The 23,725-nt window shown below is 53.4% G+C and overlaps 1 protein-coding gene across 2 annotated transcripts in view; it reads left to right on the top strand.

Annotated features, from left to right (window-relative positions):
• The first annotated feature begins 11,394 nt into the window (after nt 1-11,394).
• The window catches only part of IPPK (inositol-pentakisphosphate 2-kinase), a 37,230-nt gene continuing 24,899 nt past the window's right edge, over nt 11,395-23,725 (top strand). The window contains exons 1-3 of one of the 2 annotated variants that reach the window (XM_055128014.1): nt 11,395-11,615; nt 18,845-18,892; nt 20,594-20,692. In XM_055128014.1, the coding sequence (XP_054983989.1) occupies nt 11,535-11,615; nt 18,845-18,892; nt 20,594-20,692 (228 nt within the window). In that variant the 5' untranslated portion in view covers nt 11,395-11,534. The remainder of the gene's footprint in view (nt 11,616-18,844; nt 18,893-20,593; nt 20,693-23,725) is intronic. The other variant, XM_055128015.1, reaches the window with a different exon arrangement.

Genomic DNA, 23,725 nt, shown 5'->3' with positions numbered 1-23,725 from the left:
GGGTAGGGCATTTGCTTTGCATGCACCCAGCCCAGGTTTGATTCCCAGCATCCCATAAGGTCTCCCAAGTCCCACCAGGAATGATTCCTGAGTGCAGAGCCAGAAATGACCTCAAGCATGACCAGGTGTGACCCAAAAATCAAACAAACAAACAAACAAACAAACAAGCCACCAAACCCTCCAAACTTGTAAGTCACCAAGATGTCCTTCATTTAGAGTGTGAATGCATAAACTGTGATACATCCAGACGATTAAATATTATTTAGCACATAAAACTATCCAGCCACTATCCAGCCACAAAATTCAGGAAACATACATGCACATGACTGAGTGAAAGAAGTTATATCCAGGGGCCTGAGAGATAGTGCAATGGGTAGGGCATCCCATATGGTTCCCCAAGCACCGCCAGGAGTAATTCCTGAGTGCATGAGCCAAGAGTAACCCCTGTGCATCGCTGTGTATGACTCCCCCCCCCCCAAAAAAAAAAGAAAAAAGAAAGAAAAAAAATCTTGGAAGAGAACACAGAACAATTAGCCATAGCCATGCCTCCAGACCCTACACCAGGCTGTTTAATTCAGGGCAACCTGGAGGGGGGCGGGTGAGGTCCCTCCCTGCCCCAACAGACCCAACCCCGGCAGCTGAAAACCCAGAACTCAACCACTGCCCTGCTCATGGCAACTCTCCACACGCTTGGACAAGCCTCACCCATGACAGAATCTATTCCTGGACATCTCATACTTCACACTACTAATATTCCAAGAGTAGCTCACCACATTTGATAGGGTTTAAAGTAGAAGGCAACCAATCTTAGGGGGAAACATACCCATATTGTATATTAGCACATGAGGCTCAATATTTAACAACATGTTAGTCATCTTTTACAGAAGGGCTTAATGGCTCCTGGGTGAAATACAACAACCTTCACACACTTTCCTCTAAGAAATCTTTTTTGGATCATTTTTAGCAGATTACTCATAATAATTCTAGAGCGATAGCACAGTGGGTAGGGTGTTTGCCTTGCACTCAGACGACCCGGGTCCGATTCCTCCATTCCTCTTGGAGAGCCCAGCAAGCTACTGAGAGTATCCCTCCTGCATGGCAGAGCCTGGCAAGCTACCCGTGGCGTATTCGATATGCCAAAAACAGTAACAACAATTCTCACAATGGAGATGTTACTGGTGCCCACTTGAGCAAATGGAGGAACAATGGGATGACAGTGCTATAGTGCTATTCATAATAAGCAATACAAAATAAATTATTTCAGTTTTTCTTTGAAGGCAGGCTTTGGGGTTCAGAATGAAAATATGGTGGTTTGAAGGTGTAATGGTGGTTGGATTGGTGTTCAAATATTAAATGTAATCAAATATTGTGAACAACTTTATAAAACTAAAATAAAACTTTAAAATATATAAAACAAACCTTTGTACTCCACAGACCATTATCAACAGAGTAAGAAAACTTGCCATTAATGGAAATATGTATTTGCAAATCGTGTATTTAGGATTATCTACTCCTCAAAATATGTGAAGAAGTTTTTAACTCAGCAAGCTAAAGATAAACAACCCACTCTAAGACAATGTGCAAGGAACTTGAGTAAACATTTCTTCAGTGATGTATACAAATAGCTAATAAACATAGAAAAAGATCAACATCACTAAACACTGGCATGCAAAGCAAATTCTCACTCCACACCCATTAGATGTTCGTGATCTGAAATGCATGCTGTACCAAGAAGCTGGAGAAATCGGAATGTTTGTAAATTCTAGTAGCGATGGAAATGGGCACAACGGTCTTTAGAAAACACTGCCAGGGGCCGGAGAGATAGGATAGAAAGTAAAGTGCTTGCCTTGCACATGGCCAACAGGATTGAATCCCCAGTACTGAGCACTGCCAGGAGTCATCCTCAGCACAGATCCAGGAGGGGCCCCTGAGCACTTTCCAGTATGGCCCCAATCCCCCCCAAAAAAAACAACCACTTTGCCAGATTCTCAAAAAGTCAATTGTGTATGTACCAAATGATCTAGCAATTCTACTCTTAGAATTTACTAAGATAAATAAAAATTTATGTCCACAGAAACACTTCAAGACAATTTTAACTTTATCTAAAATAGCTATGTGGTGGTAACAGCCTATATGTGCATCAACTGGTTAATAAGCAAATAGGATAAGATTTGATAATGTCCATTACTCATGAGCAACATACCATTTTTTGCATGTGGGGGACAAGGTTGAGCCACGCCTTGTGCTGACGTTCAAAGTTTATACCTGGCTCTGTGCTCAGGGATCAATCCTGGAGATGGGGCGGGGGACCCTATGGAGAGCTGGGGACCAAACATTGACCAGCTGTGAGCACTCTAATCCCTGTGCATTTTCGCTGGCCCCTTAAAAATGTCTAAAAAGAAATTCAAGGCCCCTCTCTGTCTTTATCCTTGACAGCACCAGGAGCTTCATCAGGTCTACCTTCATAACCTGAGAGGAAGGATCAAGGCTGACTTCTGGAATTTCATTTCCCCCCCTCCCCATGGTTGCTGGGCACCCCTGGGCCTGATTTCAGCATCCCCTGGACACTGGGCCTCTAAGATCTCCACCTGCTCCACCATCAACGCCATCAAGATCTCCGCAGGGTCTCCAGCATCCAATCTGTGGTCTCCATGGGCCTCTCTGTGGCCAGCCCCACATCTGGCTACATTTGTGCTTCCTGGCACATCCTCAGCATCAGCCACCTTAGCTGCCACTGAAGTTTCTCCAGAGGCTTCTATTTTTTATTAATTTTTAAATTTTGAGGACACACCCAGCGATGCTCAATGGTTACTCCTGGCTCTGCACTTAGAAATCACTCCTGGTGGTGCTCGGGGGACCATATGGGATGCTGGGGATAAAATTTGGGTTGGTCACTTGCAAGACAAATGCCCTCCCTGCAGTGCTTAAGCTCTGGGCCCCTTAGGGGCTTGTCTTTTCTGCCTTGCGGGGCATGCAGCTCTGTTTTGGCTTGTGTGTGTGTGTGTGTGTGTGTGTGTGTGTGTTGGGCCAGTTTGTGCCACACAGTGCTCAGAGCTATTCCTGGCTCTGTGCTCAGGGATGACTCCCGGTAGGGCTCAAGGGACATTCTGGGGGTCAAATTGGGTCAGTAGCATGCAAGGCAAGGGCCTTACCTGCTATACTGTCTTTCCACCCTGCTTTGGCCATTTCTGATTTGTTGCAGGTTCCAGGGCTTGGGCTTGCCTTGAAATGACTGGTCAGTAAGATATTCGCCAGCCCTGGGGCTGCCAGAGAGATAGAACAGTGGGCAGGGCCCTTGCCTTGCATGAGGCCAACCCAAGTTCAATCCCTGGCACCGCATAGGGTTTCCCAAGTCTTGCCAGGAGTGTTTCCTGACACAGAGCTAAGAATAAACCCTGAGACTGATTCATTTGTGGAGTGTAGGGTAGCATCACATGAGGCTGACACCCAAGGACGGTAGATACAAGGCCAGGGGGATTGACCCTTAGCTGGAAGCCTGCTTCATGAGTGGAGAGGAGAAGGCAGATGGAATAGAGAAGGAATCACGAAGGAAATGATGGCTGGAGGAACCAGTTGGGATGGGAGATGCATGCCAAAAGTAGATAATGGACCAAACATGATGACCTCTCAGTGTCTGTGTTGCAAGCTATGATGCCCAAAAGTAGAGAGTATGGGGAATATTGTCTGCCGTGGAGGCAGGGGGAGGGTGGGAAAGGGGGGTATAACCGGGATATTGGTGGTGGGGAATGTGCACTGGTGGAGAGATGGGTGTTTGATCATTGTGAGATTGTAACCCAAACACGAAAGCTTGTAACTATCTCACGGTGATTCAATAAAATTTAAAAAATTAAAAAAGAAAAGAATAAACCCTGACCACCACCCGGTGTGTGATCCCAAACCCAAACAAACAAGCAAACACAGATATTCACCAGCAGTGATCATGGTCCTCAGAACCAAGCCAGAGATCCTATTTGATCCAGATGACCCAGGGAACTTGCCACATGCCGTCACTGCTCCACAGAGGGTGGCTTCTCTGAGGAGGCCGGAGATGCAGGTTAGGGGTCCCCCTCTGGCAGGAAACGTCCCAGTTCATCCTGCCGGAGCGAATGAGCCCACACCATCTCACACTCCTCAGCGGGTACAGGAGAGGAAGGGCAGCGGGCACTTTAAATATGTCACTTTGCACTTTTGTGGTTTGCACCATTTCTCAGAAGACACCAGACATGATTCTTATCGTTCTTCCTTGAGAGGCCATCTGTTTTCTTCCAAGAGCTTTTATATTGACTTCCGTTTCAATATCATATGCTTAGATATTTTATTTTAGCATTTTCCCCCTGCTTGGCATTCTCAGAGCGTCCTGGATCTGAATTGAGTGACATTAATTTGGTAGAAAATTTTAGTTATTATTGCTTCAAATACCTTTAAGTTTCTCATGCTATTCAACAATGCATATTTCATGCCTTTGTAGGTGTTTTTGGATAATGTTATTTTTCTTTTCTCTTGGTTCTTCTATGGACATCACCTCATGCTTAGAGATTTTTGTTTTGTTTGTGACCTTCTTTCCTTCCTTCATTTCTTCCACTCTTCTCCCCAAAGAGATGATTTCCATTGTTTTCTTTGCATTTCCATGCACACCATAGGTTTGCTTGGATTATTGGAACATCTTTCTTGTCAGCATCGGTCTCACTCATGTTTTCTCATGGAGTGAACCATAATTCTGTGGGTCTGAGATTCACTTGGGAACTTGCTATATTTCCTCCTGCCTCCAATTTCTACTTAGACACCATGACTCACAATAGCGCTAATGCTAGAGTTTCAGGCTACAATGTTCCAACACCAATCCTCCACAAGAATATTAGTGTCCCTCCATTAGTGTCCCAAGGTCCCCTCCTTCTTACACCATCTTGGTAAATTCAATTCTGAGTCAGACTCTAGATGCCTGTTATTATTACCCAATTGTATTCCCTTACAACTCCACATATGAGAGAGATAATTCTATTTTTGTCCTTCTCCCTCTGACTTGGCATGACATCCTCTAGGTGAACATGTTCTAATACAGGTTAATCTTCTCCTCCCCACCTTTTTTTTTTTTTTATTGAATCACAGTAAGATACACGGTTACAAAGTTTTTCATGATTGGGTTTCAGTTATACAATGCTTGAACACTCTTCCCTTCACCAGTGTACATTTCCTGCCACCAATGTCCCCAGTTTCTCCCCTGCTACCAGTTCTAGCCTGCCTCTATGGCAGACACTTTTCTCTTCCTCTCTCTGTGTCTCTTTGTCTCTCTCTCTCCATTATGGTTTGCAATATGTGCAATCCTTTACTTCTTTTTAGCACTCAGTTCTTGTCCAGAGTGATCATTTCCAATTATATCATTGTCATAGTGGTTCTTTGTCCTAACCTCCCCCCCCCGCCCCCCCCCCACCCCACGGTAAGCTTCCTACCATGGACCAGTCCTCTTGGCCCTAGTTTCTACTGTCCTTGGGTATTAGTCTCATACTACATTGTGTGTGTGTGTGTGTATATAGTAGCACTGTCATCCCATTGTTCATCGATTTGCTCGGGCGGGCACCAGTAACGTCTCTATTGTGAGACTTGTATATATGTGAAATATAAATGATTGCAAATAAGTGCAATCATTCTATGTCTGTCCCTCTCCTTCTGACTCATTTCACTTAGCGTAATACTCTCCATGTCCATCTATGTACAAATTTCATGACTTAATTTTCCCTGGAGGTTATATAGAATTCCATTGTATAGATGTACCATAGTTTCTTTATCCAGTCATCTGTTCTTGGGCACTTGGGCTGTTTTCAGATTCTGGCTATTGTGAATAGTGCTGCAATGAGCACAAAAGTGCAGGTGGCATTTTCTGCTGTGTGTTTTGGGACCCCTAGCATTTTAAAACAGGTTATTTAAGAAGTTAAGCTCAGCCCTCTCCATTCTCCAAGGTAGGGTAGACTAATGTGGCCTACAGCTGTCCATATAGGGAAGCCAAGTTCTGTCCATTATTCCTGTTTGCTTTGATTTGAATTTTTGTTTCTGGGCCACACCCAGCAGTACTCAGGGATCATTCCTGGCACTGTGAGGGGATCAGATGGGGTGTCAGGGATCTAACCCAGATCGGCCATGTGCAAGGCTAAAGCTCTACCTGCTGTATTATTGCTCTGGTTTCCCACAGTCCCACATTCCCACATTGAACAAACATCTGAACATTCGTAGGGAGGTGTTTTGTTTTTTTTTTTGCCACTCCTTGTGGTGCTCAGGAGCTCCTTCAGGGAAATAACTTGGGGCTGGGCAACCAAATCTGGTCTTCCCACATGCAAAGCATGTGCTCTAGTCCTGTGGGCTTAGCTGGGTAATTTGTAGCCATGGAAGTGATGAGTCAAAGGGTATTACTTTAAGGAAATTACCAAACCGAGCCCCCGCCACCCCGCCATCCTTCCTGCCTCAGTACGTGTGTCTTGTCCGTCTCGTCTCCGCCACCCACAGCTGATGTTGTTTAAGAACGGCTTCACTTTGCTAATCTGACATATACTTAAGAGGATTATTTTCATTGTTTAATTATAAATTTTGAATAATAAATGACTTCCTGGGTAAATATTTAGTTCTGGATTTATAGAAATGTGGTAACATGGCACTCCTAGCTACCACTGAGCTTCAGGCCTGCTGTTAGCATATTTGTGATATGTTTCCCTAGAAGAAGAAACTTTGGGATTGCTACTATGAACTGAAGTCAAGATCGCCATTGGATTTTACGGGTTCCCCCCCCCCTTGGAGGGAGGACACACCCAGTGATACTCAGGGCTCAGGGAACCATCTATGGTGCTTGGAATAGAACCCGGGGCAGCTGTGTACAAGACAGGTGCTTTCCTACCTATACTATTGCTCTGTTCCAAGAGAAGAGATCCTTTAACTTGGATTTACTCTGTAGAATGGCTTCCTAGGTGGGTTTGTCTAATGGTTTCCTAATTAGACAGAGATGGCTGCTTTTTGAGAGATGAGGCTTTTCTCATGTCGTCTCAGTGATACTTTATATCATATATATGTATATGTATGTGACACTTTACACCACTTCCTTATAAAAACTGTAAAAAAATCCCATGTGCAAAAATTGTGAAAATGGACTAAATACTCTTCATGGGGGTGCCAGTTATTACTGATTTGCTCCCTCATTTATAGAGATTTTTTTCTTTTTTCAATGTAATTCGAAGACATATTTCCATTTCTTCCTTTTAGAAACAGGATGAGGTACTGATTAGAAGTGCGAAGTGCTTGGAATCTGACTGGAAGGTTGAGGTCTGGAGGAGTAGAAATGGTCTCACCAAACTACCCCATGCAAGAATTCCCTTCAACACTGGTCTTGGTCTTTGCTCCTGAATGTCCCTCACTCCCCGCTGTCTATCCCAGTTATCCCAACTATTCTTTTGGATTCTCAGCTGTGAATGACAGGAAACAAGGCGCCTCCAATAAGGCAGCTCAACAAGCTGAGGGCAGGCTTTGCATGTGGAAGCTCCAAATTTGATCCCTGCCACCATAAAGGGTCCAGCAAGCACTCCTGAGAACGCCCCCTGAGCACCATCGGATGTGATTCCAGACCAAACCGACCAACAAACCAATCAACCAAACACACAAAACCAAATGCAACTCAAGTGCAAGATGGACTTCACTGGGGGGCAAAATGAAAAGCAAGAGAGGTACTTTCATTCACTTCTTTACTGTTTCCAGTTTCCTGGGAAACTCTCTCCCTCATTGGCCACCATTCCGAGATGCCTGAGTTCCTCCTGGTTTATGAGTTACCCAGCTGGTCTGGAGAGATAATATAAGGGTGAAGGTGCTGGTCCTGTATGCAATCAACCTGGTTTAATCCCGGGCACCAAATATGGTCCCTTGAGCTGAACCAGGAGTGATCCCTGGGCATAGGTTCAGGAGGAAGTCTGAGCACTACTGGGTGTGGCCCCCAAACCGAAATCAAACAAACAGAAAATCGAAGTTGCCTAATTAAGGGGGATTTACTCTTCAGGCATTTCAAAATGAGTGAAGGGAGTGAATTTTGTCAGATAAATGTAGATCATATCCCAACATGTCTTGACCCAATGACTGGTTAATGTAATGATAAGGGCATGTGACACCTCATGACCTAGGTGGTCACAGTGGCCCTGAACCTATGAAATAAAGTCCAGGAATATAGTACAGTTGGTAAGAGACTGACTTTGCATACGGCTGACCCAGGTTTGATCCCCAGCATCATGGTAATCCCCTAGCACTGCCAGGAGTAATTCCTGAGTGCAGAGCCAGGAGCAATCCCTGAGCATCACCAGGTATGGCCCCCAAACAACAATAAACAAACAAAAACTGTAATAAATGAATTAGTTTAAGTCAGGCCAGATTGACAGGTAGTTTCTTTCAGAGAAATTGGATTGTTGGGAGGCAGGGAGAGAGAGAGCTCAGGGGGCAGGAATGTTTGTGAAGTTCCTACCCTACGGGCTTTTGTTCCCTGGCAGTGTACCACTGGGGGTTCCCCTAACCCTTTTTCCTGGGTGTCATCCTGGAGCCCCCAACCCAGCACTGCCAGGTGGATCTTGTGGCCCCAGTTTCACTGGGTTCAAGTATCTTGGTTCCATGGAACTATTATTTGGTTGTTCAAATAACACTGAGCATGGTCCCTTGACCACTGCTGGGGAATGCCCATCTCCCCCAAAAAATGATAAAAAGGAACTTACATACATTGGCTCTCTGCAACACTTTGCTCAGGCCTTTCCTTTCCAGCATCTCCCTCTCTTTGAGCCCCACATATGTGCCCTCTCCCCTCAGTGTTACCCCACTTCTACCAAAGCATCTGTTTATACCTGAAACCCAAGGGACACTGAGTTGGGAGGGGTGGACCCAGTAAATCCCAGTGAATCATCTGTGCAGAATTGAAAAATAATCACAGAGTGAGTAAGAGAGATAGGACAGTGGGAAAGGCACTTACCTTGCATGTGGCTGGCCCTGAGTTGATCCCTAGCACCAAATATGGTCTTCTGAACTCCCACCAAAAGTATCCCTGAGCATAGAGCCAGGAGTTAAATCCTGAGCACAGTGGAGTGTGGCCCCAAACTCAAAATTAAAAAACAAAATCATCAAATGAAAATGTAATCTTTTCTTATCCTCACCATACATCAGTAATTCAAAACCGTGCCAGACATAAAACACTACTTGGAAAAAACCCAAGACATAGAACAATCCCAGTACTACATAAACTTCCTGTGTTTAAAAACTCCATGAGCTAATCCCAAGTCTTTTACAGTGCTAAGAAATTCCCTTGACAAGTTTTGGTCTCCTAGCTTTGGGAAGGTCTGGATGTCTGGAAACCCTAACAGCTCACCATTCTTGGTGTCCTTTGGAGTTCACTTCCGGGCACGGTCTGTTTCTCAACCATTTCTAGGGAGCATCCTTAGCATCCTCCTACCTGGGGCAATCAATCGTTTGGGGAATTTGTGGGCAGAAATGTTCAGCTGCTGCTGGGAACCAGAGTCCAGAATGCTGGAGTTTAGGTATGGAATGCTGACACGGGCGGGGGTCCTGTCTGCTCCATCTCTGTTCCCCCTCCTGGAAGAACTTCCCCTCAAGAAAACCCTTTACATTTATGTTTATCCCAATAAACTAACACTCTTGGATATATATTAGTGTAACCTGGGTAGATCAAGATTGTAAGCCCCTGACCAAAGAATGTTGTTCTTCTCCTTTTAATGATTATTGGTTCTAAGTAATAAATACAATTTGTGCCAGTCCATGCGGTTGCTAGCTCCCTGACCCCGGGATTTTTCTCTCGCTTCTTTTTGTCTCTTTTCTTAATCCTCATGGTGTCTCGCCAAAGGCCTGTTCACTGGGGACTGGAGCCTGGCGAACTGCAGTTCATTTTCCCAAAGTGAGCTTCAATTCACTGGCACTCCAAGGCCTCTCCAGGATCCCAGAGGGGCACCTGGCTATTTATCACAGTGAGGCCTACAGGTCTGTCATTGTTGAATCCCAGATCTCCCCGAAACTGGATTTCCCTGTACCCTTCGATATACTGCAACACAACTGAAAGAAGAATGGATGCGGGGGTTCAGCTACAGTCTAAGAGGCCAGACGTTAAAGAGATTTTCAAAAATGTAAAAGAATCTCTGCTCCTATTTGGTGGGAAGTAGTTATGTGTTAAAAAAAAATCTGTGTGTGTGGGGGGGAAGGGGTAGGTGGTGAGATAGTACAGTGGGTAGGGCACTTGCCTTGCACCCGACACACCAGGGTTCTATCCCTAGCAACTCACATGGTCCCCTGAGCCCTGCCAGGAGTGCTCCCCGACTGCAGAGCCAGGAGTAAGCCCTCAACATCACTGGGTGAGCCCCCACACCCCCCTAAAAAAGAAATAGAAGGGTTTCCCCAGCCAAACCCAGGGTATTTAAGGGCCACTCCTGGTACTTCACTTGGCTGCGGACTCGCCAGTATAATGACTTGCGCCCTTATGCCGTGGTCCAGATGCTGTGTCCTCCAACGTCCCTCTCGGGGTCCAAATCGCTCAGCTTCTGCCCTTGAGGTATCGCCCCCCACCCCAGTTTATTCCTTTTCTAAAAAAAAAAAAAGGGTGTCATGTGATTTAAAAAGTATTTTATGTTATGATAAATACGAACACATGAAACGTTCTTAGCACGCGTTTATCTGGGGGCGCCGCCGCGGGGCTTGGGGACCCTTTAAAGCTCCCCCAGTGGCCCCGAGCCTGAGCTGGGGACCTGAGCTCTCGGGCACCGGCCCTGCCTCCTCGCTGAGGAACTGAGGTGGGGGCCGGGGCAGCGCCGTGTCCCAAGGAAGCCAGCGCGTGCGGACGGCGCGTCCCCGGGCTCAGTGCGAACTATTCCTCGGGAAAGGGCCTCTCAGAAGGCCAGTCACGCCAGCGTCGTTTCCTCTGTCGCCTGCGTCACGGGCCTGCTCTGCGGCGATTCTCCTCAAAAGCAAACGCTGTTCGTGCCCCCCAACCCCGTCCACGGGGCTCAGAGCAAGTGCGTCGCTCACCCGCCCGCAGGGACAACGTCCCCACCCCCCGGATCTCCCCACCCCGGCTCGGCTGGAATTCGACGCCGGGCCTGGAGAGCCCGCCCCGGAGAGCGCCCCCTCGCTCCGGCCTCCCCGAGCCGCCGCGGCTGGCGCCCGGCCGCCGCCGGTCCCTCCCGCTGGCCTCACTTCCGGCGCCGAGGCCGGAAGCCTCTTTTCCGGACCCCCAAGACCGCGCTTCGGAAGTGAGTCACTTTGCCAGCACCTAAGATGGCCGCCGGGCCCCGGCCCCCGCCGGCGTGCATGGAGGTGAGCGGCGCCGACCAGGAAGTTGCCCGGCTCTGCCATGGCAGCGCCGGGGGCGGGGCTTCCGGCGGCGCGCGCCTGCGAGTCGCGGCGCCCGGGTGGAGCGGAGGCGGTGGCTGACAGGCGCTCCACCCCCCACGGAGGCGGCTGGTGCCCGGGCTGGACCGGCGGCTGCCAGCTCGTGACCCCACGAGGTGCAAGGGCCGCACCGGGGGATGGACGAGGCGAAGATGGACGAGAATGAATGGAGGTACCACGGCGAAGGCAACAAGAGCCTGGTGGTGGCCCACGCACAGGTGAGCGGCCGGCGGTCGGCGCGGCCCCGGGCCCTCCGCCTGCCCCCGGGCCGGCGCCGCGGCCCCCGCCTCCGCCCTCCGCCGGCCGGTGGCGCCTCCCCCGCGGCCCCGCCGCCGCCGCGCCGTGCGGCATCACCCACCGGCTCGCCCGGCCGGGCCCCGCGTCCCTCCGGCGCCGCCGCCGCCTCGTGCGGCCTCGCGGCGTGCCCCGCGGGCAGGTCCCGGCTGCCCGCCTCGGGGGGCCGGAGGCGGCGCTCTCGGGGGCCCCCAGGGCGCCGGAGGAAGCCGCGAAGCCCCCGCGGCGCCGGCACCCCCTAACCACCGCGTCCCAGCGCGCGGGGCCGGGTCCCTCCCGCGCGGCTCTCGGCAGTCACAGACCCTGCCAGGCTCTTCCCCGGGACGGTGTCGCACTCCCTGAGCGCGGGGGGAGATTCGGGAAATCACGTCCAGACCAGCCCTGGCGGGCGCGGTGGCGGTGACAGGGCCCGCCAGGCGGGAGGGGGGTCCTCCGGGAGGCGAGGCGAGGGTCCCGGGGTGCTGGTGCCCCGCGGGGCCGGGTGCTGGGCGCAGAGGGGCGGCCGCTATCCCGTCACTGCTGGCCCGGCCTTTCCCTGCCTTTTGCACGTGGGAACCGAATGTGTGGGAGTAGGAAGATGCGATGCGCAGGAGCGGGACCCCTCACGCCTGCCCAAGGGGCGCCGTCATCCTGCTGGGACCCAGGGCCAGCCGACTCAGGGGTCCGGTGCCAGAGTCCCTGCCCGTCCGGCGGCTCCCACCCATTGGGCGTTGTGGCCGTGGGTGGGGCCCTGCTTTGTTTTCTTGAGCTGTGGGTGAGCGGGGCTCTCCTGCCTGCAGCCTTTGGCTTTGTCACCCCCTGGCCCAGTGAGGGAAAGGGAGGAGTGACCACAGCAGGCACTGTCCCCATCTCTTGGGGACTCCGTCATGGACAAGGCCGAAACCCTGTGCTTCCTCGTGTGTCACACAAGGCCCAGGTATTCCGGCACCAGTTCAGTTGTTGGGTTATTCGGGTGAGTAAATAAGTCCCCGACGCCCCCCCCACCCCCACCTGCCCCACCACACACACACACACACACACACACACACACACACACATATCCTTATCTCTCTGCTTTGCAAGACTGGAAGCTTGGTTGGTGTGTCTGCAGGGTATGGCAAAGTCAGGCTTAGGGAAAGTGGGGTTTAGGTAGGTGGGGTTAGAAGAAGTGGGGATGCAGGAGCGAGTCTCGGGCAGAAGGCCTGCAGGCAGGAAGACCGGAGGCCGGGCCCTTGGCAGCTTGCTCTGCCATCCTGCCCAGCGCCCAGGATCTCTGCTGCCCTCCCCTGCGTACACTCCAGCTCACGGAGCTTTTCCTTCACAGACTCCACAGGCTGCTCTGTGCGCACAGTTCACAGTTCAGGTCTGCTCTGCCTTCCTGCTGTCGGCACCTCCGTGGAAGCTGAGTCATGGCGGGCCGTCTTTTCAGCGACAGGGAAATGCTGGGTGGAGGGTGGGCTGCAGAGACTTTGCTTTTCTGTGTGTCTGGGAGCTGGGAGGGCCCCCGTGCGCCCACCGGCAGGCTGTGCCTGCTGGGGACAGAGAAGTGTGAGGACAGTGCTCCTGCATGCCTGCCCCTGACCCGCTGCATCACTAGGAGGCCTCGGGGCCCAGCCAGGTTTCTTTTCGGACTGTTATGTTGAGAAGTCCCTATGTGGGTGTTTAAAGTTGAGAGAGCTGCCCTCCGTTCTCCCCAGGGACATAAGGCCCTGGGCCCGGTGTCCGTTCCCACCCGAGAATCACAGGGGAGAGACGGAGAAAGCCTCTGGGCTGCTGGGCTGTGCTGCAGGGATCTGGGACTGGTAGGAAATGGGGCCTAGAGGTGCAGGAACTGACTGCAGGCCACGGGCCAGGCAGGTGTGGGGCAGCAGAGAGGCCAGTGGGAGATGCGGAGGCCCGAGACCACGCAGAGCCAGGCGTGCGTTTAGTCTCCTTCACTTGGGGGTCAGCACTCGTGGGCCTTGCTTGTGGGGCACCCAGCCCGCATCCGCCTGCCTGCACCGCTTCTCTGACAGTCTCGGCCGAGAACTTGTCCCTCAGGACGCAGATCTTGCTTCTGTAGCCGCTGGTGCTGTCGTCTGTTCCAGTGGTGACATTATGTTTTGGGTCAGACTGAGTTGGGACAGGCGAAGCCTTGGGCAGCACCTTCCACGCGTAGCTTTGCTGTGTGCTGCTTCCCTCGCCTCCTCGGCTTGGCCCTAGTTCAGCTCCTGCCCTCTGAAGGTCACTCCGACTCAGGTTTGTCATTGGATCGCTTACGTGCCTTCCGCTGTTGGAGTGGCTCCAGTGGGCAGGCCCGGGCACCGTCCCTGGGCACTGCTCTGCTCTCCGGGCCGCCTTGGCCCGGCTGTGGGGCCCACTCACTGCGCTCCTTCTTGGACTCATCATCACATCACGGTGGCATTTTTCCTTCTTGGTAGATGTGATGCCGGAGATTGCTCACATGACATTTATCAAAAGCACAGAGAGTCCTTTGGAGTGTTCCTCATTCCTGTCGCATAGGGCTCAGGAGAAAGCCCAGCGCGTGGAGGCTACTTGCATGTGTGTGGCCGCCCTGGGTTCGATCCCCAGCACCACATTTGGACTTCTGAGCCCTGCCAGGAGTGATCCTGAGCTGTCGCCAAGTGTGGTCCCCAAACAGACAAAGCCCCCTAGCACTGACCTCCTCTAAGAGCTCTCGCTGGGTTCTTTTGGGGCTGGAGTTAGCAGGTGTGGGTCAGGACTTGCTGCTTCCGAACTGCATGCCCTGTGGTGGTTTTGGCCCACTGGGGAATGGGGGTGCTGCCTAGCCAGCTTCAGGGAGCCTGGCCAGGTGTGGCCTCCAGAGCAGCGCGACCCCGCTCTTCTCCCCACCAGACCCCTGCCAGGACAGTGGTGGTCCTGTGGCCGTTCCCAGCCTGCTGAGAGTCGTGCTCGTGGGAAGTCGGGAGGCTTCTGTGTTTGCTGAAGAGGGATGCGTGGGGTCACTTGCCTGGACCATCCTGTGGCCTGGACCCCCTGTGGGGGTGTGTGAGGAGGGAGGCGCTGCAGAAACCACCGGCCCGTGTTTCCATGCACTTGTGGCTTGTCTTTAGAACTGTGGTTTCTCCTTAGAGTTTTCTGCTTTTCCAGCCCTCCAGGACCCATCCAGGCGACCTGCCCCCCAAAATACCCGAGACTTCTCTGCCTGCCCTCACCGCAGGCATCTGTGGCTACTCAGTCTGGACCTTGCAGGGGCAGGAGAGAAAGTAACCACCGACCAGCCACCTCCCTGTTAGTCCTGGGCTCTCCTGATTGGGGTGGGTGGGAGTGGGGGCGGGGGCATGTCTCATCTTTTTTTTTTTTTTAATTAATTTTATGTTTTGGTTTTGGGGCTACACCTGGCAGTGCTCACTCAAGGCTTGCTTCCTGCTCTGCGCTCAGGGATCACTCCTGGAGGGGTTTGGGGGACCATATGGGATGGATGCTGGGAATTGAACCTGGGTCAGCTGCGTGCAAGGTCAGCATCCTCTATGCTGTCCGATCGTTCTGACCGTGATGGGGGTTTTACACTATTCTGTTCCCCTTCCAGCTTTTTGGCCTCTCTTGGTTCCTGTGGGAGCCTGACTCACCCTGCCCTTTGCTGCTCAGTAGGAGGCCTCCCAGTGGAGCCTTTTGGGCAAGCCTTGGCAAGGTCAGAGAGGTGATTCCGTACATTCCTGTGTTTATCGCCCCTCTACCTTGATAGTCGATCAGTCTTGCTGCTCTGAGGTCATCCGCCTTCATCTTGCAGCAGAGTCCACCTGGGCCTTCCTCCGCCGGACCTGAGATACCCATCAGAGTGGGGCCCTGGGCTCTGGTTCCTGACGTGGCCTTCCTGCATCTCTGTATCGTCCCATCTGGCTGCTGCTTTTTCTTGAACACTTTCCAGCCTTTGTGCTTTCACTCAGTATTTTCTTTGCCTGTTCACCAGCCTGTCCAGGATCCTTGTTACACATTCACATGAAATGCCTCCCCGCTTCTTCATTCTTCAGTCCTGCCTCTCAGAGGCTGCAGACGCGGTGGCCCAAGCCCCTGTCTGGCTTGGACAGTGATGGCAAGAGACTTAGCCCACGGTCTGGTACTTTGATGACCTTGGGTGAGCTCTTAGAAGGGATTCGAGGGCATGGCCTGTGGGCCTCTGACCGCACATGCGTGGTCTCTGCTACTTTGTTTTTATTTTGGGGCATTTTTTTTCTGGGTGTGGGGGAGGGAGGGGACCATACCCAGCAGTGCTCAGGCCTTACTCCTGTAGGGAGCACAGGTGGTGTCCGGGATCAGACCTGGGTCAGCCCCGCACAAGGCGGATGCCCTTCAGCTGTCCTGTTCCTCTGGCCAAGCTCTTTGCTATTTTCCTAAACAACAGATTATACTTCCTGAATTTTTTTCCCACCTTCCCTTCCCTTTGTTGTCACAGTGACTCGGGGTCACACTTAGCTGTGATGCATTTAGGGGTCACACACTTTGTGCTCACATGCACGTGGGAATGGTTCTTGCTGAAGCCCACACTTGTGGCACTGGAGCCCCAGGAGGCTGAGCCGCAGGGGCCTGCATGCGGCCCGTGGGGCGTGGTGGATCGAACTCGAAGCCACATGCTCTTAAGGAACATAGCCACCGGAAGACTGAGCTGTTCCCGGGCCCCAGCGTTCTTGAGGTTGCTTGGTGTGTATTTGTGTGTGTCACGCGCCTGCTGGTGGGCTTTCTCAGCTTGGAAATAGATGGTTCTCATCTGGTTCGTGTTTCTCTTGTTAAGGACAGAAATGGTGGTCTTGGCCCAGAGCAGTATAGAAACGTCATGCAGCCCCTCTCCCTTGCCCTACTTTCTTTCATTTACTTGACTCATATTTGATCCCTTAAGAAGGAACCTTTTAAGGAGGCCAAAGCAACAGTACAGCAGGCGGGGCGCTTGCTTTGCACAGGCGGCTGACCAAGGCTTAATCCCCAATATCCATTTGAACCCCGGAGCCTGCCAGGAGTGATCCCTGAGCTCAGAGCAAGGAGTAACCCCAGAGTACCACTGTGTGTGGCCCCAAAACAAAAAAAACAAAAAAGGGTACCTTTAAGACATCTGGCTTAACATATTCTTTTTGGAGGGGTGGGGTGGGGTGAGGTGGGGTGGGGCGGGGCATGTTTGGCAATGCTCAGGGCTTACGCCTTTGTGCTCAGGGATCACAGGTTCAGAGGACCATATTGAGTATCGGGGATCACACCTGGGCTGGTGTGTACAGGGCAAGCTCCTGACCCACTGCCCTGTCTCTTTGGCCCCACACTCATTTTTAGGAGGAAAGTTGCTACTTCCTGCTTAGCTCAATACTGCGTGAGGTGCCGGGGTCCTCCTGCATTCCAGGTTTACTGTTCACTCTGGTTCCTGGGGGCATCGTGTGGTACCCCAGTCCCCCTTGGTGCAGGCCACTCTCACATTATATTTCCCCTGGCCCAGGAGAGGCCGGCTGGTTGGTTTCTTGCCTGCATACATGTTGCTGGGCGCTGTGGCTGGCGCAGGCATCCGGTTGCCCTCCATGTCCATGGACTGCGCTGTCTCCGGTGTGGGAGGGTAATTGGGTCAGTACGCGAGCAGCTTCCCTTGATACAGACAACCACCTTACGTGTTTTAGCAAGGAACAGTGGCGCCCAGGCCAAGAGTGCTCATGTGTTCAGGGGCTGTAGGTTTGGGGGACCTCGTCCAGGAGACGGCTTGCTTTGTTCGCGGCTTATTTTGATGGAGTTCGAGATTAACACGTTGATGTCACTGCTGTCATTTGTGTTAGTTGCGTCACATTCACATGTGAGCCATTGGTGGTGCATGCTGGCGTCAGCCCGTGAGTGAAAACCGTCCGTGGCCAAGTGGTACTAATGTCTGCCTGGACATGGGGAAGGTGGGCCTGCTTGTGATTCCCCAGATCAGGTCATGTGGCCTCGGGAGGTGATGTCTGTCTCAGTTTTGAGATGGCATGTTATCTGTGTGGGCTGGAGGGGCCGGTGTGTTGTCTATGTGGGGCTGGAGGGGCCGGTGTGTTGTCTGTCTGTGTGGGGCTGGAGGGGCCGGTGTGTTGTCTGTCTGTCTGTGTGGGGCTGGAGGGGCCGGTGTGTTGTCTGTCTGTGTGGGGCTGTAGGGGCTGGGGCACCCGATCTGCTTTGCGGGAACCTTTTTTCTCTGGAGCTCTCCTGGTCTAGAAAGGTGCATTTTGTATATCAATATTATCCTTCCATTATTTCTGTGTTCCAGATCATAGGGTTGTATTCATTTCTTTGACATTGAGAATCTGAGAAAATCAGATCCTCAAAAGAAAAGCTTTCTATTTCTTTTTTGCAGGGGACGGGGGCATACCAACTTTGTTCTGGGTTTATTCCTGGCTCTACCCATAGGCATCACTCCTGGCGGGGCTTGCGGGACCAAAGGGATGTGGGGATTGAGCATAGAGCCTGGATTGGCTGCAGGGAGGCCTGTGTCCTACCTGCTGTCTTGTCACTCCTGCCCGGCGGCTGCAGCTTGTGACTCTTCTCTGGTCAGCTCTTGTCTCCCGACCCTGCGAGCCTGTGTCCCTCCTGCCCACCACTGTCCTTTCCTTGGGCAGTGGATTCTGAAGGTGCCTAGTTGGCACCGCACTCCCTGATCACCTGGGCTCCTCCTCCTCCGAAAGCATTTCCTGTGGCAGAGCCTGTGCTGGTGTCAGAGTTGTCTTCCTTTCCCATTCTCCTGATGGGTGTTACAGAACACCAGACACGACTCGCGGAAGTCACTCTGCCCAGAGACACTGCATGGTCAGTCCTGGACAGTGTGGCTCCAGGAGCAGTGGTGGGGACAGGTCAGACTCCTGGGATCCCAAGCCCAGGTTGCTCAGATCCTAGGGGTGCAGCTTTATTATCAGAGTTGTCCACAGTCCCGCCACTGGTCCCTTCTGGAACCTTCCTGCGTACCTGCCATACCTGCATGACTGGAGTCTGACCTTTTTTTTGATTTTTTTTGTAAGTTGAATTATAGCCCCCATAGCATTTGTGTGTGTGTGTGTGTGTGTGTGTGTGTGTGTGTGTGTGTGTGTGTGTGTGTGTGTGTGTGTCCCCGTCCTTGGGTCATGCGCCCAGGCCTCCCCTTCCTAGGGCTCTGGGGATCCCAGCCGCCCAGTCTTGTGCTGTGCTCTGGACAGGTGCTAATGACTCTCTTCTTCCTCCTCCGTAGCGTTGTGTGGTGCTGCGTTTTCTGAAGTTTCCTCCAAACAGGAAAAAGGTAAGATGGGCATTTGCCGCCAGCCATTGAAATAGTTATACAGAATAGAGGGCTCAGCCCAGGCAGAGAGAGTGATGCTGACCCTTCCTGCTGAATCCCGACCTTTGACATGGTGGGCTCACCATCGGTCACTGATGCTCACCTGAGCATGGGGCTGCTGTCCAGTGCTGAGCGCCCTGCTTATGTCTGATACAAAGGCCTGGCCTGGCTTTGCTACGGCCACGTCACTGTATCCTGCTGCCTCCGTTTCCCTGCTGGCTGGTGGCGTTGTGCCCCTGGCACTAGTGGACTAGTGGAGTCCGGAGGCACTAGTCAGCAGCCAGGGGCTGCAAGCCCCAGCAGGCCGCTCGGATGGAACATTGGGTTTGGTTTGTTGAGTCATCCCTGCAAACTGACTACCCACAGCTCACTGTCCACCAGCTAGCCCAGGGCGGGGGAGGACTGTGGCAGGGGCCTGGGGCGAAGACTGTTGGTAGTATGAGGGGACGGAAGGCGGCACTGCTAGGTGTGGCTCCTCCCTTCCAAAAAAGGGAAGGCAGAGTGGGCAGTGGGTGGGGTGGACATTGGATGCCAGATCTGGGTGTAGGAGAGATGAGTCATCCTTTCTGTTTGAATCTGGGAGACAGCCAGAGGGAGGTGAGGTGGGGGGGTACCATGTGTTGACAGAGGGAGGCCCGAGCAGGCGGGGTGTTGGAGGGGGAGCCCGGGGCTGCTGGGACACCAGTGCAGTGGTCAGCGCAGAGAGAAATGAGTTGCCTTTCCCCGAGTGTCCTGCCCTGCCCACATGGAGGCGGGAAGTGATGTGGTGCCTCCACTTAGCTGCTCCCAGGTTCCCCTCTTGGCTGCTGAGCCCCATTCTGGGTGGTTCAGTGCTGTCCACCTGCCTCTCCGTCCCTCCTCAAATTTCCCAAGGCGCCATCTGCAGGGGGCAGCTAGATGGCACAAAGCGTGATGCCAGTGTTACAGAACTCAACCGGAGAGCTTCTTGTGGGCTCTGGCCACAGCCTGTGAAGCCACTGGGTGTGTGTGCGACTTCTCTGCTGCTGTCACACTGTGTGTGTCCCCTGCCACACCCCTGAGGAGGGCACCGGGAGGGAGCCTCTCTCCCGAGAGCAGCCAAGAGAGCCTCCTTCCCTGTGGCAGACGGGATGTGTTGACTTCCTATCTTACAGGAATCTCATGCTACCTGCTCTTGATGGGCCTCTGGCCAGGGAGGTGGGGTATTAAGTTGAGAGGCGAAAGAGTAAAGAGACTCAGCGTTACTAAAGACCCGAGGACTTTGCAAAGTCGGTTTGTGTGTGGGTTGAGATATTCCTGGCGGGCAAGGAGGGCAGCAGAAGCAGATGAGGTTTCTTCTTTGGTTTGGTAGTGTCGAGGCCACATCCAGGGCTCAGGGCTCTGCCCAGGGATCACTCCTTGGGGATTAAACTTGGGTCGCCACGCTCAGAGCATGGAGCAGAGCAAGGGCCTTCCCTGTTCCCCTTGCGACGTGTCAGCCCCAACAGAGGCGGGTGACACAGAGCTTTCAGCATCGCCTGGGGCCCGGGCAAGGGGAGGTGGGTCGGGTCTGGCCCCGGGAAGGAGCTCCCCGCCCTCCTGCCCCTTGACTGCTGTGTGGCCGCCGAGCAGCCACCCTGTGGGGGAGGCTCGTGGGCCAGACGCCCCAGGGCCCTGCCCTCAGGCTCCCTGTGCTTACTCCGGCAGACTTCAGAAGAAATATTCCGGCACCTGCAGGACATCGTGGACTTCGGCAAAAATGTCATGAAAGAGTTTTTGGGGGAGAACTCTGTCCATTGCGGGGTGAGTGTTGTGTCTTATTTATTTATTTATTTATTGGTTTTTGGGTCACACCCGGCAATGCACAGGGGTTACTCCTGGCTCTGCACTCGGGAATTACCCCTGGTGGTGCTCAGGGGACCATATGGGATGCTGGGATTCGAACCTGGGTCGGTCGCGTGCAAGGCAAACGCCCTACCCGCTGTGCTATCACTCCAGCCCCCAGTGTTTGTGTCTTTATAGTCTGTACTGTCTCATCACAGATCTGTTCTGACCAGGCGCACTTCTCCATTCTGGTTTTGGACTTTGTGTTTACCTAAAACTACTCCTTCTCTGCTGCCCTGGGTGTGGGGTGCGGAAGAGATTGTTCATCCCCTGCTGAGAAGCATGCCGGTCAGGGACTCCTCTCGGGGACACCCTCTCTTGGTGAGGGGGCTCCGCTGATGTCCACGTGGGGCCGCTGGGCCTGAGGGACAGCGCTCACCCTCTGTCATAGGTGGGCAGCTTTGAGAGGAGTTTGGGGGAGCCAGGACTGTTATCGGCAGGGGTGCCGTGGCTGTGTGGTGCGGGCCTGCCCCTTGTGGCGGGTGGGCAGTGTGGCTGACGCTGCATTTCAGGCAGCTGAGTGCCTGGTCCAAGAAAGCTCAGTTACGTGGACACGGAGGCAAGTAGAGGTGGCAAGGGGGTTTTGGTTTTTGAGGGTCGCACCCAGTGGTGCTAGGGGCTTACTCTTGGCTCTACTCAGGGATCACTCCTAGTGGTGCTCAGGGGACCACGTGTGGTGCTGGGGAGCAAACTGGGATTAGCCAGGTGTAAGGCAAGTGCCTTAACCTCTGTATTAGAGAGAGAAGAGAGGGAGGGAGGAAGGGAGGGAGCAAGAGAGGGATGAGAGGAGAGAAGATAAGAGAGGGGGAGAGAGAGGAGAGAGAGAACTGTCTCTGGTTGTGAATTTGCTGTTCTCTATCTTGAGTAAGATGAGCTTTGATGCTTAAGGACTGGCCGGCAGAGTGGACTTTGAATGTCTCTGATAGCCAGATGCTGCCCAGGACCTGGTGCTGTCCATCAGGGGAGAGCCAGCCGCTGGGGGGGTGGGGGGGGGCTTTGCACAGACTGTGGTGCCCCGGGGCAGAGCTGCAGAGCAGCCCGTATTTCTGCTGGTTTCACCCAGCAACCCCAGGCCAGTGGGACAACAGATGTGCTTGTCGTCTCGCCCACTTTGGGGCCTCACACCACTACCAGCATGACCCCTCACCGACATTTTTTGGGGGGCCACACCCGGCAATGCTCGAGGGGTCACTCCTGACTCTGCACTCAGGAATCACTCCTGGCGGTGCTCGGGGGACCGTACGGGATGCTGGGATTGAACCTGGGTCAGCCGTGTGTGAGGCTGGAGCCCTCCCTGCTGTGCCATTGCTCTGGCCCTGCGTGCTGGCATTTCAGTTGTGTAAACTCAGAGCCCCTGTCTCTGAGCTGTCCCCTCCAGGCATGACCTGGGGCTTCGCCCGCCTGGCGTGGCATTGGTGTTGGGTGCTGACTCAGTGGCACAGCCCGACCATCACCTTTTTCTCCACACGACGGTGCAGCCCCCACGGGAGCCAGTCCGCACGTCCTCCTGAGCGGCTGGTTGTCCTGGGAGACGGCTCGCTCTCGCGCCGGCTGCAGTGGCACTGGGGACAGAGGGTCTGTCTGATTGTGCCACACAGGGCCGCATTCAAACAGAACCAGAATGAGTAGGACCCTGTTTGCTCTGCTCTCGACATGAGCCGGAGTGTGCCTGTCTTTGTGCTCTGGAACCAGACACTGCCAGCCCCGTGGGGGCCCCCCCCCCCCCCCCCCCGCTCCCGCTCCCCCTGTCTCATCCCCGCCTGGCTGGCCGGGGCTGGTCTAGGCCTGTCCGGCGTGGGAGTTGCAGGATAATAGTCTGGGAGAGGCTGTTCTCGTTCCTCGGGTGCTGGCTGTGCCCCTGACGGCCGTGTCAGGACCCTGCCACCCTGGTGAAGTGGGATGCACCTGGGGATGGCCGGGACCCGCTGGCAGAGTTGGCTGGGCCGTGGAGTGGAGCCTGTGAGAGTGGTCCCTTCTCTGCACCGCGCTGACCGCCCCGGGGAGGGAGATGCCCTGGCTGTGGCGTGGGCGCCGTGGGTCTCGCTGCAGTGAGAGAGCCCTGTGTTCCCAGCTGCCTGTGAGCAGAGTCTTCCCAGCGAGTGTCTCGCTCTGGGGCTGGTGTGGGCCTGCAGGGTTCTGTAGGCCTGGTCCACTCGGTAGGGAGATGGCGGGGGTCACGCTGGTCACAAGTCTGAAGCTGGAATCACTGGGCGCACCAAATAGTAGAAATCTTTGCTCTAGAGGGCCGGGGAGGTAGGACGGGGCTTAAGGCGCTCACCCAACTCCCCAGGTGCTGATTCTTGATACCATATACGGTCCCAGAGCACCACCAGGTGTGGCCAGGAGTAGCAGCTGAGCACCGTCAGGTGTGGCCTAAACCACTCCCTTTTCCTGCCCCCCCCCCCCGCCACCCCCCAAAAAGTTTTATGATAAGGGCCTGGAAATAGTTATGGCAATTCGGGTGCATGCCACGCACGGGCTTTACCCAGGTTTGATTCCTGGCACCACACAGTCCCCCTGGGTATCACCAGGTGCATTTCTGACCACTCTGCATTGCCGAGATGCCCAGGTCTCCCCAGCACCCGGGGCCCAAGCGGCACCACACAGCCATGTCGACTATTAGGGTGGGGGACCCAGGCCTCCTGAGTCTTTTTTTTTTTTTTTTGGGTCACACCCGGCAATGCACAGGGGATACTCCTGGCTCTGCATTCAGGAATTACTCCGGGCGGTGCTCAGGGGACCATATGGATGCTGGGATTCGAACCCGGGTTGGCCGTGTGTAAGGCAAACGCCCTACCAGCTGTGCTATAGCACAGGCCTCCTGAGTTTTACCCCCCCCCCAAAATAAATAATTTCTACTGTAAACTTTCTATTTGCATTTGGAGTACAAACACGATGAAGTGAACATCAAGACTGTAAAGTTGGGGCCAGAGTGATGGTCCAGCAGGTGCT

Source organism: Sorex araneus, chromosome 2 (assembly GCF_027595985.1).
Source record: "Sorex araneus isolate mSorAra2 chromosome 2, mSorAra2.pri, whole genome shotgun sequence".
Taxonomy (NCBI): Eukaryota; Metazoa; Chordata; class Mammalia; order Eulipotyphla; family Soricidae; genus Sorex; species Sorex araneus.
Note: the sequence above shows the minus strand (reverse complement) of the source record. Positions and strands in the feature narration are given on the sequence as shown.